This window comes from Nyctereutes procyonoides, unplaced genomic scaffold, assembly GCF_905146905.1.
Source record: "Nyctereutes procyonoides isolate TBG_1078 unplaced genomic scaffold, NYPRO_anot_genome, whole genome shotgun sequence".
Lineage (NCBI taxonomy): Eukaryota > Metazoa > Chordata > Mammalia > Carnivora > Canidae > Nyctereutes > Nyctereutes procyonoides.
Window position 1 is genome coordinate 55,904,332 of NW_026575142.1, and position 20,981 is coordinate 55,925,312.

The window sequence follows — 20,981 nt, forward strand, 5'->3', positions numbered from 1 at the left end:
GGGGTGGGGTGGGTGGGAGATGGGGTTCTTTGCTCCAGTGTTTCAGATCCAGTGTTTTCCCTGGAAGTGACTCATTTGTCAGGAGTATGTGACAAGCAAAAGTGAGCAGTTACTTCTATAGAGCTACATTGTTCCCTTTGGATTTTGAAGTATTTCAAGGATTTGACCCTTTTAACCTTAGCAAGAGATCATTAAAGGCAGGTTTAAAGTGCCATATTTAGAAAACAATATCCCGTGTTACTGTTTAAGACTTCTACTGTAAGTCAAGGAGTGTCATGATTTTATTCTTGCATTTTATTGATTATGTGTTGAATGAAACAAATTACTTTTTAATACCTTCCCAGTGGAATTCTTGTTGGTAGCAGGTAGAGAAAAGTGAATGCAGGTCTCTATACCCTAGGATTGTATCAGACATTATAACATTACATTACAAACCACACTACTAGCCAATGATATCCCTCTTGTGCCATAATTAAAAGCATGGCATTAAATAAAGAAGATGTTCAAATAAATGGAGGTAGGAGGCTATGTTTAGGAACTAGGAATGTGGTAGATAAAGTAAACAGATGACTCAATGGAAGTCTTGGACCTGTTAAACTGATTGATTTTACCCCAGGGCCAGAAATACTCTACGGTCTAATTACAGGGTTAAGAATGATGACAGAAGGGATAATGTACTAGATTCAGGGCCAGTAGAGACCCTATCTCTCTTCCTTATTCCCTGACTAATCTCTTCTCTTTCTTATGATACCAGTTCTGTCTCCAGATAACCCCCAAAATTCCCCTTTCTCCACTGGTCCTCTGGGAGGTATATTTCTACCAGATACCATGATCCAAAATGACCCCTTCATTTTTATTCTAAATTAAGTTTCCTATTCCTTTTATGCTCTGCTTTCAAGCAATAATAATAATAATAAACCACTTTTCTAAGATTAACAAATAAGGATGAAGATAGAAGCCATTTAATGTGTTACTTTTCCCAAGGTGTACTTGTTTTTTTAGTAAAGGATTACTGCAGGCGGCAAATCTTACCTAAGGTAGGAGACTCAAGTATGGTGGAATTACCGTACCAGCCAATGGGAGAGGGAGCAGAACCTTTCTAGAGAACTCTAGACATTTCCACTCCAGGAGATAGTCTTCTCTATGCTATGTCACAAATGCACTTTTAAATTGAATTCAAGGATACATTTTTCACATAGTTTTCAGACTACGGTGGTTTTTTCAGCCTGAGAGGAAAGTTCACAAAGTTAGTCATTAGTCTTCCCATAAAAATGGCCATTCTTGGTGATGTGCAGATTAAAACTGTACAGTTTGTGTTTCCTGTAGGTAATCATTTGATGTGTGGTCATGCTCATTGTGCTTTTGTCACATATTTCTTCCAAGTCTATTAAACCTTTCTCTGAGAGTACTTTTAGCAAAGTCAGGTGTAGAGTTCAGTTTTATCATATATCCCCCCCGCACATACAAAGTTGTGTGAAATAAATATCATCTATCAAATAACAAATATGTTGTTGGAAAAACTGGGTGGAGGAAGCTGTATATTTATTGAATAATGATTTTTTAAAAATATTTTTATGTTATTTAAATGTCATGGTGTATCGGTTAAATCTTTGATTCTAAAGGTCAAATTACTAAATACAGATATGCCAGTTCAAGGAAACTGAGTTGCCAGATATTTTAAGTTGACATACATTTCTTGAAAATAATCGAAAAATCTTTCATCCTTTAATCTTTCATTGGTAGTCACTAAGTTAAAATTTTTAAGACTTTAAAATTATCACTCTTCAAAGCTGTGCATCTAAGAAAAGGTTAAAAAAGCAAATAAAATGTGAATACAGAGGGTTTATTTTTATAGGAATTGGCATTTATGCTGCTGGTTTGTATAACATAATATGTATTATTATTTACAGCAAAGCATTGCAGAAATGTTAAAAACATTTTTTTCAATCCTAAAGGTTCCAGAATTGTAAAGGCATTATGAATCCATACATCACAGTAGTAGACACATCGCTGGCACTCATGGGATGGAATTGGCGCCAATGAAGATCTTAAATTGGCAAAATCAGATTTATTGTTACAAGGAAAGACTAGTAGCTAATTTAAAATGTTCACTAGGGATATATGTCCTCTCAAGGTCACAGTGAGCTTGATATATTAGAGACAATTGTGTACCGAATATATTTGCAGAGGATGTAAGTTTTCTTGTGGCATTAATGTGGCCATTAATAATTGACTTAGATAACAAAAAGATGAACGGGAACTTAAGGTAGGTTAGCAGCCCGATGATTGTCATGCTGTAGATACATACATTATGGGTATCTTCACTGGGTTTTTTTTTTTTTTAAGATGAGCAACGCTGAGTTTGAAACAACTTTTCAGCTTAGAACTTGAGGTTTCATCTGTCAGTGGCAAAGAATAAATAGAAGTGCCATGCTTTTTTAAGTAAAAAGTACACTTTAACAGTTTATCCCATTATCTCCATGATTTACTCAGGATTTTCTAGCCCATTGACCTCAAAACAATATACTTTGGGAGATGCCAACATTGGTGGAGTTTGCTTAGATATAAGCTGTGCCCAAGCCAAGATTATATGCAATTAACACACACCTCCATCACCCTCCACACCCACACTTACTACAATTAGAGCTGACTTTTCTGAAGTAAATGTCAATTCTTGTCTCTCTGTGAAAGCAATACAAAAGAAGCAAAAAGAGAAATTTTGTAACATTGGGGAAAGGTATGTATGTAAATGATCTTCTAAACTGAATATAAGGTTAAGTAAACTTGTGACAATTCATTGAGAGATACGCTCCCCCCCACCCCCAAATTCTTTTATTTCTGTAGATACAAATGAAAATATATTGGTGAAACTCTCAAAGATCAAAGTCTTCTTCAATTTTCCTTTGTTCTACAATGTTCATACCCCTAATTTCCGTTACATGAAAACTTGTGCATTTGAATAATTTATTAGGGGGGAAGAAAAAGATCATTGAGCAAGTGCATTCTCTTCCCTAACAGCAGAGGAGGATACAGTCCAAATAAGCATAAAGTTCTCTTTTGCAAGGTTCAATACCTTGAGAAATGCACTTCCTCTCCACTGGAATGGAGAGAGAAGAGGGTAGACTATCATCATCTTTCTTTCTTTCTTTCTTCTTCTTTTTTTTTTTTTATCATCACCTTTCCACAATGGTTCCGTTTCAAGGAACAAGGAGATGTTGTGAAGCATGTATGACAACAATTCTGATTACAGCCTTGTCCAAAAATGCTCTTCCGGGGTTTGGCCTCCCAATTCTGATTTTGCTCTTGGAATCTGTTCAGGGTCCTCATAGCCAGGATTGATGAATCCATTTTCACCATCACCTGAATAATCTGTTCTGTGTGTGGGAGGCCAGGTGGAATCTTCTGCGAGCTTTTTCTGCCAGTTCCTATACTGGCTTTTAGAAGAGAATCCACATTCTTTTTTGATCCATAGCCAGAGCTTTCGGTTTTGAAGGATGACATCCTGAGAAATCAGGCGGAGAAAACCATCAAACTATGATTCCACTTTCCCCTGCAGCCAGATTGCTCACCACTGTGCTCTGTTCCCCCAGGCCTTCCTCTGAGACATACTCATTACTGCTGCTTCTGTGGCAGCTTCTCCCTGCCATCCCCACGAAGTCCCTGATTCTTCCCCTTGAGAAGGAAGAGTACTTGTGTTCATAGAAACCTGCCCAAAGCTTACAGCCTTTCATTTCTACAGATGTCCTAGCTAAATCCTGGCTGGCGATTCACTTAGAAGTATTTTACTGCCAGACTGAAATAACAAAATAATGTACTCAAAATCATGAAAAGAAAAAAAAAATATCACTGCTACCTGCCACATGCCACATGTGAGTTGCCACATAATGGTTTTCTGAATGAATGGATGAACTCCAGGAATCAAATGGTTTTGCTTTCCTTTGGTGGGGGGAGCAGGGGGGAAGGGATTCCTCTTTTTTTCTTTATAATAGAAATGGTCAAATTTTGCATTCCACTTTTGGTGATGCTAGACTTTCTGTCATAAACAATTTGTAGCTATGGCCTTAATAATTACTTTTTTAAAAAGATTTTATTTATTCATGAGAGAGACAGAGAGAGACACAGGCAGAGGGAGAAGCAGGCTCCATACAGGATCATGCCCTGGGCTGAAGGCAGACGCTTTAACCGCTGAGCCACCCAGGTGTCCCTTAATAATTACTTTTAATGATCATAAACCATATTTTCAAATTGCTGTATAACTATTTAAACAAAAAACATCTCTACTTTTGAACACGAGTTGAGTCTAAAATTTTACCACCATAGATAATACTATAATGACTACCTTCATATGTATGTTTTTTCTCTCCTTTTGGATTATTTAAAAATGTATATAGTCTCAAAAATTGAATTCCTTAAAAACTATGAGAAATTTTATACTCCTTGTATACAATGTGTGTGTATACATATTTTTTATTTTATATATTTTTATTATATATAAATATATATATATTAAATTTGGTTGCTTCCTTTTCCCAAGGTACTTAAAATAAATGAATCTTTTTTAAACTTTCCCTTTAAAAAAATTAGTGCTCGACTCAAGCCTTTAACTGAGTAGATGAAGTCATTTAGTGACACTGAGTAGAAGAAAAATGCTATAGGGGAAGACTTTCAAGGGTAAGAATTGACTAGAATGAGCAATGGCTTCCTTTCTCTCTTAATTAAGGAAGCCCTTCTGAAGACAGTTCTTCACTCAAAAGGTCTCATTGAATTTTAGAGCTGGTAGGTCACCTGGTCTTGTCTCTACTAGCTTATGAGAATACTAGAAAAATACAATACAATGCCTTCATGGGAAATAAAATTAGAGTTAATTTGATGTTTTGCTTTCTATGCTACAGATCCTGAGAGCACTTCTACGCAGTCTTTAGAGAATTTTAAATCACTCTCCAAGGTATTTCCCCCAAAGTGAACATGTAAAAATTTTACAAACCATTAATAACTATCACTTTTGGGGATAAAAGAGGTTGCTCTAAAAAAGAAGCATGTATTGAGAATAAGACCCTTTATTTATTTCCCTAGAAAGAGAATAAGAAGCATACAGAAATCACTTTACCTCTACAAAGAAAGCCACACAGAATTGGGTGAGGACTGCCACCAAAATCGAAACCCTCCATGATGTCAGGGTTGGGATAAGCTGTTAAAAAAGAAATACCTTTATACGTTGCATACCTTACATTTTGAAAAGAAAAAAAATATCTTGTTTAATTTATATATTTTTAACAATTCTCTGAGCTTGGAGGATAGGCATTACTTTCTCCATTTCACAGATGAGGTCAGAACCTTGGCCAAGGATTCAAAGCCAATCAATAAATGGCAGAGCCAGAATTCAATTGAGAACCAGCTGCCTCTTGGCCTGTGCTCCCTCCACTGCCTGACAATAGACATTTGGTAAATGTGCTCTGGGTCACAGACATGAGACAAAACACTTTGGAACTTGTGTGTTCCTCTTCATTTTTGTCTTTTCAAATAGAGGGAAGAGAATACAAGATTAGGTCATTCATCTAATAATATTATTGCTTCTAATCCTTGCAAAGTAAGATCTACTTGGAATTTATTCAGTAAAATTGATAAATGAGTAAAACGTTAAGGGGACAGGGGTTCAAGTTACTTTTGAAACTAGGTGAACATTTTCTGAACAAGGGTTGGCAGCCCTAAATCTAACAGCTTGATGAAAGTTGAACCCACCCAACCCACTTCCTTTTAAGGATAAAGGGTACATACTGACTACCAACTATTATTATTTTAATAGGTGTGAACACTACAACTTCCCATGCTGCATCAATAGCAAAAGACTAGTCACATGTGCCCTTTCTGACCCAAAGTAAAGGACAGGGACTTAGCTGCATTTAGGACTAAAGCCTCAGGCCCTTCACAGAGTCTAAATGTTCACCGACAATTCTCATCCCTAGTCTGATGCTGGTTATTTCAAAGTAACATGTTGTTATTTTCTTCCGCAAGTACAGCCAGCCTTTCTGAGGGTTGTGGCACCTGGGTGGCAGGGCTGTATGGAGAAGGCTGCAAGATGGGGCAGCAGGTCAGATCCTCACAGAGAACCTGGCCCTTGCCCTCCCTGCTGCCCTTCACCCCGTGCTGGTATGGGAGGTCTCTTCTCCATCTCTTGGCCCAGAAGACATTTGCCACACTACTTTGGAATTATCTGCTTGTGGGATGGTCTTCCCTCCTATCCCCTGAATGACTTGAAAGCGGTGTCCAATCTTACCCATCCATGGAGCTCCAGTGCCAAATATACTCTAAAGCTTCATGATGTCTTGTAAGTGACTAAATGGTCTAGGTTTTCATTTTCTAACTGTGTCTCTGCCCACAGCCTCTCTGCTCTAGCATATAGCCTTCCTACCATCGGCTAATTAGTCTTTAAAGCCCTGCTGAAAAACTGCTCGGATGTCTTCAATGACCTCGTTGCTCTCGGGAGAGATCCCAACTGTCCCCAGCTGCCTTCATCTAGCCATGCCTTCCCCACATTCCACAGCATGTTGCCTCCATCTTTGCCAGTCTTTCAAGTGTTCTGTGAAACAAGCCTGGCTTTTTATTTTTTATCTCTGCGACCCTACATTCTTTTGCATTTCCAAGACAAAAGTGTTTCTTTCAGCAGTTCTGTGCTTAGGCTGTTCTCCAGGTTGGAAAGATCCCTACATCTTACCTAGCAAAATCTAACCTATCCTCTGGGCACAGATCAAGTTGCACCTCCTCCACCAAGCCTCCCATGATAGCCACAGGCCCTATGAGAGTTCCTCCCTCCTGTATTCTTCCCATTTCTATGTTATACCCTCTTCAAGCATGGGTGGTCTCAGGTGACCATGCCATTATTTCTCTTGAGGGTGGCTCATCCTCACAATAAAACTATAGATTGCAAATCAAAAGCCAATCCTTCTCTTTCTTTTATTTCTCCCACAATGCTGGCTCCAAGAATGGGTTCAATGACTTCTTCATAAATTTTATTTTAACCCACTGCACCCTGGATTAAGTGATGTCCACTGAAATAAAACTCCCTATAGTTGATGTCTGACAGACAGAACAGGATTGGCCTGTAAGTCCTGCCTTTTCTTATTCCTTTTGTAGCTACACTATAAAGGACTTCTACTATATGTTAAAAAATTAAACTTGAAGAATTAGTTATTGTATTAATACATTAATTTGTTATGTTAGTATAACATGGAAGGATAAACTATCCACACATAGTATTTTTAGGTGTGAATAGGATAAATGTTCTCAATTAATAATATAGATCATCTGAAAACAATCAGAGGGCAGCATGTGAGAGTCAGGTCAATGAGGACTGCTGCTCTAGTAAATGAGAAGAGCCTCACAATATTAAATGGTCAGAGAGAATATGGTAATAACTAACTTGCAAATTATGGTGCAGATATGGTCCCATCATACATACGAGTCACTGCAAATGAGATGATGAATAGCACTTACCTGCATTCCATGGTATATAGCTTGAAAGTCAGAAAACAGAATGAAAACTGTGAGGCCCAAGGCAGACATCAGCAGAAATGAAAACATATCTGAAGAAACACCAAAATTATTTTTAGATGCTAAATGAATGTTTCATATAATTTGGCACACATTGCAGAATCAATGATCTCTGTTGGGCAAATACCGGATACATCTTCAGATGTTTTGATATATCCTCATATGCTTTAAAATATGTTCTAATGCTTACAAGACAAAGGCAGAATCATAACATCTTTCTTTCAAAGGCGGGGAGCAGAAAACTGCCAATTAACTATATAGTAAACTCCATAAAGGAGGCATCTCAGCTGAGAAGTCCGGGGGAGCTGGGAAATCCTGCAGGGACCAGCCCATGTAATTGGTCACCAAAGAAGCCTGACTCTCTAGGCCCTTACACATCTAGTGAATCATGCGTTGAGTGGATAGTCGGTCCTCTTGGCACCACTTCATTCTTCTTTGGTTGTCTAGAGAATAAAGTCCAGGGGTCTTTGATTGACATTCAAGGCCCTCCACAGTCTGATTTCTGATCTGCTCTCTGATCGTTCTTCCTTAGGTGTCTTAGGGAAGTTAAATCACAAACCTGCCACTTCCACAGAGGCCTTTGTTGAAAACATACCCTGTGTAGATAATATTTTTCCTGTCTCGGCAAGTTTCATTTTTTCTTAAGAAGGCCAACTCAAATATTTTCTTTTTAAAGACTTCTAAACCTCTCTTACAAAGTTTATTTCGTATGGCTATGTGCCACTCTGCTTTGCAAGATCTTCCTTTATGTATCTACTAGACTGTAACCACTTAAAAATGACTTTGTATGTCCTGTTTAGGACTCTGAATTAAAAGAATGAGGAACTCTCATGTATGTCTGCTGGGTTCTCTCTCTCCAACCCGCCCAAATGGCTTTGTTTTGGGGAGCTAAACTTCCCAGGATGCGCTGTGTCAACACCACTGTTCTTCTTAGCCCTCCAACCTCACCCATGCTTGTGTCTTTAGAGCTTTTAGGCACTTTGTAGATGGGGCCTTATAAATATTTTTTTTATAAGATTAGCACCTTCAGACCAAAACAATAGCATTTAATCTGTGTCACTATGATATAAATGATTCTTACGAGCTTTAAAATTCATGAACAAACTAGATTTTCTAGTATATTCTAGATTTCTATAAAGTAGATTTCTCATATATTCTCTCTACCTCCTTTATTCCAGTGTTTATGGTCTGCCAGTCCCCAATTCGATATATATGTCTATACCAATCAGCAATCAGAGGTGACTACCCCTCTACAGCTGGCCCTATTTTTTGAAGGAACCGGAGTTCTGTTTTCACTCTTGTGTGCCAACACACTCCTTCATACTCTTCCAAGCTTCACTATACACACACACAAACACACACACACACGTATATATGTATATGTATACACACACACACACACACACACACACACAACCAGATGCAACACCTCCCAGAGGAATACCGAGGCTTGCTTGGGACGGGTGTGAGGCAGAGAGAAGAAAAGCAGGAGCAGTAGGATCAGTTATCTCCCAAAATAAAATGATCTGAGCAACTTGGTAATAAGAAGAGCCTGGAGATGGCTATATAGATTTTTCAATTATTTCATTGTCTTCATGTCCCAGGGACCCAGCTGCTGGGAAGAAGATGATGCTTCAAATGTCCATGCTGATGAAGGCCTGGCTGTCACAGCAACTGAGCTGAGTGCTAAGCACGTCACAATGTCCTTAGACTAATGATCTGAAAAGCAGGCCATGTGGGTGCACAAATGACCATTATGGAAGCAAAACTAGAAGGCCCTCATTTAATTCAGTTTTAACTGGAAAACAATGAAGAACTAAATGAATATTGCCTCCTCTGATCAATTGCTATTGATGAGGAAACTTGAAAGAGTGGGACTCATTTTGCACAAGTAATTTGGAAAGACAAGCCCTGGGCAAACCACTACAGGTTGTTTTCAGACAAAGAAGGGGAAGGGATCACAAATATTCACATCTGTTTCCATAAAAATTAAATTTGTATTTTTTTTTATATCTCATCATCATAAAGTTGATCTCCTGTCAAAGTCTACTAAGAAAGATACAGACTTGTCCATTATATTAAAATAAAATCTCTCGATATTTTAATAGTAGGCCTAAGGACTTTTGAGAGTACATTATTTATTATATTGTTAGACTATTTGTTTATAAAACTTTTTTATTTAAAATTATCAGTTATATTTGACATAGGGCTTGAGTTCACCCACAAGCTCTAAGTCACTATGATGTAACTAATCCAATTTTCATTTACTTCAATTTATGTAAAAAGATTTTGTAGCTATTATTCAAATTAAAGTACTAGCCAGTGCAATATATCATTCCCTCCTTATAAAATATATTCACAATTTTAAAACAGGAATTATCAGTAATTAACCTTAAAACAGAAAGTGAAATATTGATTTGTTGTGACAAGAACCAAGGGCATTATCAAACGTTGAATCAAAACTTAGAAATATAAGAAATTCAGGAAGAAGTTTATAGGAAATATAAAATTAAGGAATATCTGAGCACGCTCTCAAAATCTTTGACAAAACAGCTATCTATAAAAAGGGGTGGTGGTGAAAAAAGAATGTAAATAATTATTAAAACAAGTTTAATGTAGTAAATGTATCTTTCTAACTTAGTAAGAGGAGTGGGGCTTACTTTTCTAATATCTACAACTTACTTAGAAAATTAGAGATTACAGGTTATGCAATGAGATGGTCTAACTGTAGTAAATTCTCCAAAGCAGAAATTTTATTGGCTAGATTCTCTGATCATGACGATAAAAGTAGAAATTATTAACCAAATTTAAATGAAAATTCTCTTCCAACATACAAATTTAAAACAAAATTCTAAAAATCTATTGGTCAAAAAGAAATCAAGTCCATTTCATTTATAAGCTATTGAGAAGAGTAGTAGGAGAATGAAAACAAAATCCCTGCCCACTTGAAAATGAAAAATCACTATTCTGAAATTAGTGAGTAAAAGAGGAAATTCAGTCATAATTAGAGACACACAAAAATGTAAAGAATATAAACCAAACTATAATTATTCATCTTGAATGCTTTTCCAATTTCACAAAATAAAAGAAAACACATACATTACAAAGTCAATTCAAACATTACATTTTTTTTCAGAGAAAGTAATAAGGGGGAAAGAATGGGAAAACCAAATATTAATAAGTTAGAAAATAGAGAATTATTAAATTTTTAAAGAAAGCCAGCAAAAATACATTTCTGCTAAGAATAAATAATACACAATGCATGAGACAGATGAGAAGATATTAAAAGAATTATAGAGGGAATTAAAATTACAAGAAAATATCACACAAAATCTGATGCTAAGGCTCAATAATCTCAATGAAATAGAGCTATCTGTAAAAAAATTTATTGAAAAAAAGTTTAAAAAGAGGATATCTTAAATGAAGCCTTTTTTATTTTTATTTTTTTAAAGATCTTATTTATTTATTCATGAGAAAGAGAGAGAGAGAGAGAGGCAGAGACACAGAGAGAGGGAGAAGCAGGCTCCATGCAGGAAGCCCGACACGGGACTCGATCCCAGGACTCCAGGTCACATCCCGGGCCTAAGGCAGGCACTAAACCGCTGAGCCACCCAGGAATCCCATTAAATGAATCCTTTAAAAAAATCTTTCAAAGAAAGGAATTAGAGACAGATGATGTTACTGAGTTCTTGCAAACTGTCAAGAATAGATTATTTCTATCTATAAAGTATTTTTCCTGGGAAAGAAAAAGTCAAAGAATTTTCAAGTCTAATACTGAAACCTAACAAACACTATAAAAAAAATCAGACTAATCCAATATAAAATATATGTATTAAAAAACTATGAAACTCAATTTAGTAAAAGTACAATCCATCAGAAATAAGTAGGTTTTGCTCAAGAATATGAATAAAATGAAAAAAAAGGCATACTCATCTCAGTAGATGAATGAAATACATCTCCCATTCCTGATTTAAAACATACTCTTGATTTCATGAAAATAAAGGGTATTTTCTTTACCTGATGTAAATCTACCTGGAACCAATATTCAAAATCATATTTATAGGTGAAAACTATTAGAAGTATTTTTGTTAAGGAGTAGAGTGCTTTGCTACCATGGCTATTATGTAATATTATCTTAGAAATTCTGGACTGCAGGCTGACAGAAAATATAAATAAGAAATTTCGTTATTAGAAAAGAAGAAGGAACATTATTACCTGCAGATGATATTATCTTTCTAGAACACTGAAGAATCAAGGATGAATAGCAAAGTTCAGAAAGGTTTCTGAATAGAAAATAAAGGTAAACAACACTATAACTTTTACTGGTATTAGTGATAAACAGTTAAAAAATATAATGGAAAAAAGTCACAATATAAACAAAAATATTTAAAAACAAACAATAGGTTTCTTAAATGTTTAGGATCTATAATGGAGAAAGTGACAAATACTTAATAAAAGATGTAAATAAAAAAGCATGAACAAATGGAGAAGGATGGCATCTTTAAATGTGAGGAGAACTAAATTGTATAAACAAATAATTTTTTCCCAAAGTATCAGAATTCAAAAAGGGATTAAAAAAAAAAAAACCTTACAGAGATGCCTGGGTGGCTCAGTGGTTTAGCACCTGCCTTTGACCCAGGGCGTGATCCTGGAGACCCAGGATCGAGTCCCACATCAGTCTCCTTGCATGGAGCCTGCTTCTCCCTCTGCCTGTGTCTCTGCCTCTCTCTCTCTATCTCTTATGAATAAATAAAGAAAATCGTAAAAAAAAAAAAAAAGCCTTACAGTTTGTTCTAGAGTTTATCTGGAAGGATGAACAAGCAACAGAAGTAAATTTTTGAAAAGTGAAGACTAATGAAGATATACTAATCTTACTACTTATTAAAATGTATTATAAAACTATAGCTAGGGCAGCCCCAGTGGCCCAGCGGTTTAGCGCTGTCTTCAGCCCAGAGCGTGGTCCTGGAGACTCTGGATCTAGTTCCACGTCGGGCTCCCTGCATGGAGCCTGCTTCTCCCTCTGCCTGTGTCTCTGCCTCTCACTCTCTCTGTGTCTGTCATGAATAAATAAATAACATCTTAAAAAATATATATATTATAAAAAAACTATAGCTAAATAAGTGAAACTATGATTTTTAAAATATAGTGCTATATCAAGAAGAGAATGGTATATTAATGAGACAGAAAAAATAGCATAGCAACTAATTAATTACATAAAAATTAATTTGTAAATATATAACACATATAATATGGGATGTCTGGGTGGTGCAATTGGCTAAGCACCAACTCTTCAGTTCAGGTCATGATCGCAGGGTCCTGGGATCAAGCTCTGATATGGGCTCTGCACTCAGTAGGGAGTGTACTCGAAATTCTTTCACCCTCCCTCTCCCTCCCCCTTTTCTCTTCCTCCCCACCTCATGCTTTCCCTTTCTAAAATAAATAAATTAAAAAAGTATTTATATATAACATGAAAACTCACATAATATACATTGTGTATATAATAAAGCCATAAATATACATGAATATGTAAGTATGTCAAAGGTGGCATTATATTCAGTTAAGAAATAAATGATCAAAAGAAATATTAAGTAATAAAATCTGACAAAACTAATGACTAGTTGGAAAAAGCACTTTGATCTCTACCTCATACTATATATCAATATTAACATTAGATTTAAAAAGCATTAAAATAAATGTAAAAAGCTAGACAAATATTAATCTACCTGATTACCTGGTTCTGTGAGAAAAAAACTCTGTGCATAAAGGCAACGAGAAGAAAAATCACAAAGGAATAAGCAGCTCATATAAATAAATGAGAAAAAACTGTGCATTAAGGTAATGAGAGTAAAATCACAAAGGGATAAACAGCTCATACAAATAAATAAGAAATATATCAACATTCTAGTTGAAAAAGAATGGATAAAAAATGTAAATAGGCAATTCAGAGAAGAAGAGAGACGGTTAATAATATGAGAATATGTTCATCCTCTTTGGTGATTAAAGAAATGCACAGAATGGTTAAAGTAACTTGCCCAATGCTGTAAAGCTATGAAGAGGTTGAGTATCTGAATTGATTAGAAAGTCTTTTACAAGGACACCTGGGTAGCTCAGTAAGTTAAGTGTCCGCCTTCGGCTCAGGGTCCTGGGATCAAGCCCTGCATGGGCTGCCTGCTTAGTGGGGAATCTGCTTTTCCTTCTCCTTCTCCTTTGCACCTCCCTCCCACTCCTGTTCTCTCATGTGCTCTCACACGCTCTCTCTCAAATACATTAATTTTTTTTAAAGCAGGTCTTTTACAAAGTACCTTGACATTTCTATATGTGCTTAAAATCATTCTTGATGACTCACAATGGGACAGGACTCATGAGACCATTTAATAATGCATGCATATGTTTATCTGCCAGTGAGGAGGTTTCTGCCCAGGCTTCTAACCCCTATGAAAATTGTCCTTAAATATTCAGTTTTTTTAAAAAAATGAAACAGAATTATATTTTTAATTACAAGATAAAGTTGAGAAAATGGAGAAAGCTGAACAAAATAATGAAAAAGGTGGATAACTGGACAGGGAACTTAGAAGAATGAGATCAAGTCAAGACAGCATTATATAACCAATAAAAATTTCAGTACTCAATTTTGTTGAGTTCAGCCATCCTTTCACCACTGAGTTGCAACTCTGGGAGGGTGAGGAAATGGAAAAAAAATATGAAAAGAAAAATTAAACTTTGTATACTCACAGTTTGTGTAGATGGGTTTTCGAAATGGCTTTCCCTTAGAGAAGATAAATGCCACCATGATGCAGTTAATGGTGGTGATGGGCCACAGTGTGGTACTCTCAAAACTTAAAATTGAACCAGGAATCAGAGTTGCATTTCCAGTCTCATTTCTCTCCAAACTCACATTTATTGAGAAATTACTTTGGCTGTCCAGAAAGCATTTACTACAAAAGAATTACCAGCATTTATGGGATTTTTTAATTCTATTTTTATCCAGGTGGTGGTAAAAAAATGTTTATCATTACCATGAGATCTCAGCTTTCAAATTGTTCCAGCCAGTAGCTACCAAGACATATTTTGTTCACCTCTTACAATGACAAAGCAGAAATAAAATTTAAAACGAGTCAAAATTATTCTTTGTCTAGCATTCCATTTAGAACAAGTGACCTGTCTTGAAAGGGGTTGAATGATAATTTTCTATGGAGTTCCTTTCAATTCAGAATAAATGACCATGAGTGCCTGTGTATGCATGTGTGCGCACGCATCTGTGTGCATGGCAGGGTATGTCGTGCAAATGTGTGCCTGTGTGTGTTGTTTTCTCTTCTTTTTTAGATTTTATTTATTTATGAGAGACACACAGAGAGAGAGGCAGAGACATAGGCAGAGAGAGAGAGAAGTAGGCTCTATGCAAGGAGACTGATGTGGGACTCGATCCTGGGACTCCAGGATCACATCCTGGGCCAAAGGCAGACACTCAACCACTGAGCCACCCAGGCATCCCTGTTATTTTCTCTTCTGTGGACTAATGTAAGCCTACTAATTTAGGCCCTAAATTTGAATCTTGCTTCTGAGTGTCTATGGCTCTAGTTTGCTAATTAAGTCCCAACTTCTCAGGCAAGTTCAGAAAACCTTCATATTCTGGTCTCAATTTGCCATCCTGCCTTTATCTTTGGCCAATTCTCCTATGTTCCTTATACTCCAAACATATAGGAATATTTTCTGTTCCTCAAGTATCAGTTTGTACACATCAGGGGCCTTATTCTCTCTGCATCCCTTTATCTGAATGTCTTTGTCTTTAATTCACTGGCAAGCCTAACTACTGCCCTCCGTTCTCACTTCTAGTGCTGCATTTAGCTCATTGCTCTGCAATTATTCATTTGCATATTTCTATTTTCTGCCTCTGGGATGAGAGTTCCTTGAATATGAAATTTCTCTTTTGATTTTATTTTGTTATTATTTTACTCAAATTTACAAATCCTTAGTGCCTAACACAGAAATGCCACAGAATATTTGCTCAGAAAAATATTTAAGAGATGGGTTTTCTCAGTCCAGATTGATCTATTTGCAATGTTTATTGTTTTTAAATAATCAAACTCACAAATTAGTTTCTATCAGCTTTCTTGTTCCACTTGAAACTTTTTACCTTATAATTGGTTAGAGATGAAATTAGCTCCAAATAAATAGATGTAAATCTTATTATCCTGGATTTCCTAGGGTCCTGAAATGTGCTTTGCATATGGTAGATGTTCAGTTAATGTTTGCTGAATGCACTAATGAAACAAATAATCAGGATGCCTGAGTGGCTCAGTTGGTTGAGCACCTGTCTTCAGCTCAGGTCATGATCCCAGGGTCCTGAGATCAAGCCCGCATTGGGCTCCCTGCTCAGTGAGGAGTCTGCTTCTCCCTCTGCCACCACACCCTCCACTCATGCTCTGCCTCTCACTCACTTTCTCTCAAATAAATAAATAAAATCTCTTAAAAAAAAAACAACAAATAATCAGTAGTCACAAAGTGTTTTTGCACAAAGGGGACAGACAGACAGAAGGCCTGAATTATAGAGTTTAATATGAAAGTGTACCCCATTATACTTACATCACAGATAAGAAAGGTAAGGTCTAGTAGGGCATAGCTATTAGTTAGTGAGAGAGGCAGGACTACCTATATCCATCACCCTTTGGGTTATACCAACTTGGCTCTTGGATTCAATCTGAATTTTATTTCTCTAAGTATATGTACTCCAATTAGGAGAAAAATCTGGTTTTGAGGCAAAAATGAATTCTACACTCCAAGTAATACTTGAATTGTTGAATTTAGGATCTAAATGATTATCTTAGACATCATTTGAAAGTTTTTAATCTTTCACTGATTCTGCTGCTTTTAGGATCAAAGTGGAGTGTTGTACAAGCCTTCCTTCAAAAAAAGGAGATCCTTTCTGCCTTTCCTTTTGGAGGCCAGACAAGCTTTGTCAGAAAAAATAAAGTTTCAATATCTTTGGTATAGTTCACCTCATTTTACCCTTAATTTATCATTAAAGAAATTAAAACCCAGGGAGGTAAAGAGCCTTGCCCTGAGTTTAGTGTTCAATGCAATAAGAACAATGGTACCATCAACTAATATTTTAAACATTCATTTTTAAAACTCAAACTAGTTTGAGTAAATCTATTAAGTCAGGGGTCAGCTGACTACAGTCCACAGGCCAAATCCAACTCAACACTTCTTTTTGTAAACAAAATTTTATTGGAACACAGTCACACCTACCTTTTTTGTATTGTCTATGGCTGCTTTTTACTACAACAGTAGCATTGAATAACTGCAGCAGAGACTGTCAGGTCCACAGAGATCTCTACAAGTAATATTTGCTGACTTCTGGTCTATATGATCTCCAAACCACCAGAAAATGTCAACCAATGGTTGGTAACAACCAATGCGAAGATCTTTTCCCACCACATGGCTCACTCCAGGACTCTACCCAATAACTGTGTTCTGTGTTCTACTCTGTCATTGGTATTTTGCAGTGTGGAGACACAACTTTTGTTAATTAAAAATTTAGTGTGTATAACCAAATTATACAATGGCATTGGGTACTCATTGTATCACCTTCAGAAAGGAAAATTAAAAAAACTGAACTTTACCTGTATCTGTAGACCTCACAATACCAGGGCTGCTGCTTCACATAGAGAAATGCACAGACTTGCACAATGCAGGTAAAACAAGTGTTCAAGAAGACTGAGAGCAGCAAAGGGGGAGAGAGGAGCTGTCCTGCAGGTCGGTAAGGAGCCAGCTTCGGGTAGGCATGAGTTGAACTCACTGAAAAACAAATGCATTTTCCACTATTGCAATTTCATTATTGATAATAAAAGATTGAGATGCATATTATTTCGAGACTGGCATTGGGGTTCAGATTCAGGAAACACAAATGAGGATTTAGATCTAGGTAAGCACATTGCCTAGGTACATATCCAGTGCTACCAAACTTTACCTCTCCCATACTTTTGTTTCACCTTCAGAAATTAAAAGTAATAGGTTTAAAAATCTTGTAAATAATACATTTACCATATTATATGATGCAAATATTTTCTTTAAACAACCAGACTGACCAGGAATGCCATAGACAATAGAAAGGTGGGTTCCACATGGAAAAGCAGTACTATGATCTCTCTCTCAGCGGTGGTGGGAAGGTGGAAAGTTAAGATGAGGAGAGTAAAAGGCATCAGCCTAGACTCATCTTCATACACTGGGTATTTTTTAAGAGAAGCACTCACTTCATTATTCATTCAGCCAACGTTCTCTGAGTACTTCAGTGTACCAGGACAGATGCTAGAGGTATGTTCTGTTCTATCCTGGATAAGTGCATAAATGGAAAACTGCTAGAGCACGTTAGACCCGGTTAGGAAAAATAGCTCATAAAAAAAATCTTGCTTCCAGATAAGAGTGTTAAAATATATTATGGTTTTGATCTTAGGATTTTTTTTTTTAATTTAAAGGCTTGGCAATGGGCGGGTATTAAACAGAACAATTACAACAACAACAAAAAAGGTGACTGCGTTCTTCTTAGAAGCCATATATTCTAACAAGTTGATGAAAATGGAATGTACTTTACTGTTTAGGGCAGTGCAGGAAAGAAGCATGGAATGGTCAGGAATTAGATACAGTACATTCAGAAGTTGACATTATAGTCATGTTTCAGTTCTTGTCTTCTTATCTGTTGCCTTTTCCCCCCTTTTTTTATAGCTGATCACTGGTTTCTTTGATGTAAGGAAAAAAGTAGGGTACATATGCTTAGGCTTCTGTTCATGCATGTAGGGGCAAGGCAGTAGGAGTAGGCATCCAGTTTGGGATGATAAACTTTAAAGTAGGTCTTCAGTTTGCTCAATGGGTTCTCGGGTAATCACATGAAATCTCTGGTACTTCATTTTCTCATCTATAAAGTATAAGTGTAGGAATGTCTCAATGGTCTCCAAAGTCTTCCAACTCATTTACTCTAAAGCTCCATAATTATCTGAGGCTTTATCTTTACCAATGTAATCAGTTTCCCCAGGAGGATGCTAGGCTACAGGTTGTTGGGGTATGCAGAGATGAGGAGGACACCTCATCTGCCCCAAAGAGCTTGAAGTCCAATGGAAAGCACAGATGGGTTGGGTAATAAAGAATTTGACTGATCTTTATTCCCAGTTCCTGGGATGTATCCTCTAAATTGTTGGGATTTCTTGAGTTTATAGGAGTGTCTTTTTATGCATGGTAGCCCTGATGGTTTATACGAACAAGAGGACAGATGATGGGCCCAAAGAAAGTTAGTGATAAAGCGATGACTCAAGATGGAGCTGGCCATGCCACAAAAAAGCTAGAGATTGGGATCAACTTCATGGCCAGTGATTCAACAAATCATGTGTATGTAAGGAAACCCCAATAAAAACTCTAGACAAGATACCAAAGTTCAGGTAAACTTCCCTGTTTGGCAATACTCTGCATTGTGCCACACGTGGGTGTGCCAGGAGAACAAGGGAAACTGACTCCCCAGGAAGAGGACAATGAAAGTATTGGGATCTTCCCACCATGGGATCCTTCCACAAGACTTCATCCTGTGTGTCTTTCCCTTTGTCTGGTTCTGATTTATATCCTTGTGCTACAATAAAACTATAATCATTGATAGATATTACTAAAATTGAAGGGAGAATGAGAACCCCCAAATTAGCAGCCAGCTGGTCAGAAGTGCGAGTGGGATGCCCAAACTTATGGCTGAGGTCTGAAGAAAGGGCAGTCTTAAGGAGGCTGTGCCCTTAACTTGTGAAGTTTGGCCTTGTTCTGGGTATTTGGTCTGAGAAATCATTGTATGGCATTCAAGGAAGGGGCACACAATGTGGCCTGTTGTCAAGACAAAGAGATTGTGCTTTGGGGCCACAGAAGGCAGAGGTTGCAGTACTGAGAGTTCTTTCCACTTTCCTATCTCAAGGAAGAAGATGGCTACAGAGAGCATGAAGATGCTGTGGGTGATGGAGGGAGGTATAATTGTATCTCTGTGCATTTGTATCTACCTCTCCTCTCTTTCTCAAGTGCTCACTGAGTTTCTGACTTTTCTTTTACCCAGAGACTGTATTAGATTGAATTATTGGCCTCATTGTGGTAGAGTGCACTTTACTACTCTTTAATTTTGGTTTCACTGTGAGATTTTCTCAGGCCAAAGAGATGTTAGCAGAAGTTTGAGGCCTGTTTGCATGGCCAGGCTCACTCTGTGATCGCAATGAGAGCATGCCCAAGTCTGTCATTCCAGCCTGGCTCCAGAATGAAAAATGTGGAGCAGACCTGAATAAAACCCATAGCCTGGACCAAGACCAACTGATCTACATCCGAAAGCTGATTAGATTCAGCTACCCAGATCAGCTGAGTGACAGTTTATCCACAGAGCAAAGAGTGGGTATTATAAACCACAGAGTTTTGGGGAGAGGTTGGTTATACAGTGTTATTGTGGCAACAGCTGACTGATGAAGAGTCCTTACATAATGAATATTTTAATTTTTTCCATATTAGAAATTCTGATGTTTTCTAATAAAGAATCTGCATATCTGATTATAGAAAAATGGCCAGGATTTTAGGGCCCCTGACATGTTCCAGGGACAATGCTAAGTGTCTTATAAACATTATTTCTTTAAAAGGCAATGCAAGGGGCACCTGGATGGTTCAGTTGGTTAAGGATCTGACTTTTGATTTTGGCTCAGGTTGTGACCTCAGGCTCCCCGCTGGGCATGGAATCTGCTTGGGATTCTCTCCCCACTCCTACCTTACCATGCTCTCTCTGACCCTCTCACCCACTCATTTTCTCTCAAAATTAAAAAAAAAAAACTACCATTTTCCGAAAAAAGCAATGCAAAATAGATATTTCATCTCTATTTTATAGGTGAAGAAACAGGTTCAGAGAAGTAGGGTCCCTTGTTTAAAGACCCACAGTTTGTGAGCAACAGGGTGGTAATATATCTGTCTAATTATAAAGTCCCTCATTCTCTGCTCTACAGCACATTGAAGTGGTGTAGATTTTGTAAATTAAAAAGGATATTAGGAGCCTTAAAATTTGAGTATGTTATTTTCAGGAGCCAGAACTTCTCCGAATTATCCAGGTTTCCTTAAAATGGTGATGATATATGCTATCATATTGCATGCAGAATAATGTAAGCTTGTGAAGTGTTATATTTCATTCAGAATTAATCATTACCTCCTCTGAGTTTCTATAGCCCATTACTCATTTTGCTGCTGTGTAGTGAGGATGTCTTGCATCAAATCCAGTCATTTGCACATGCACTCAGTAGACCATGAGCAACCTGAGGGAAGAAACCCTGTCTCATCACACTTCCTGTCCCTCACTGAACCTGGTACAGGGTCTGCTATGTAGAAATTCTTAGCAGTTGCAAATTTTTATTGTCAAAGTATACTTTTTAATTGTTCAGCATCAT

General features: G+C 37.1%; 1 protein-coding gene across 1 annotated transcript in view; it reads right to left on the reverse strand.

Annotated features, from left to right (window-relative positions):
* Positions 1 to 3,244: 3,244 nt before the first annotated feature.
* Positions 3,245 to 20,981, reverse strand: part of ATP13A5 (ATPase 13A5) — a 129,313-nt gene continuing 111,576 nt past the window's right edge. Inside the window, exons 26-30 of the mRNA XM_055307766.1 lie at positions 17,172 to 17,346; positions 14,281 to 14,483; positions 7,492 to 7,580; positions 5,108 to 5,188; positions 3,245 to 3,502 (exon numbers count right to left, since the gene is read on the reverse strand). Of these exons, the coding sequence (XP_055163741.1) occupies positions 3,245 to 3,502; positions 5,108 to 5,188; positions 7,492 to 7,580; positions 14,281 to 14,483; positions 17,172 to 17,346 (806 nt within the window). The remainder of the gene's footprint in view (positions 3,503 to 5,107; positions 5,189 to 7,491; positions 7,581 to 14,280; positions 14,484 to 17,171; positions 17,347 to 20,981) is intronic.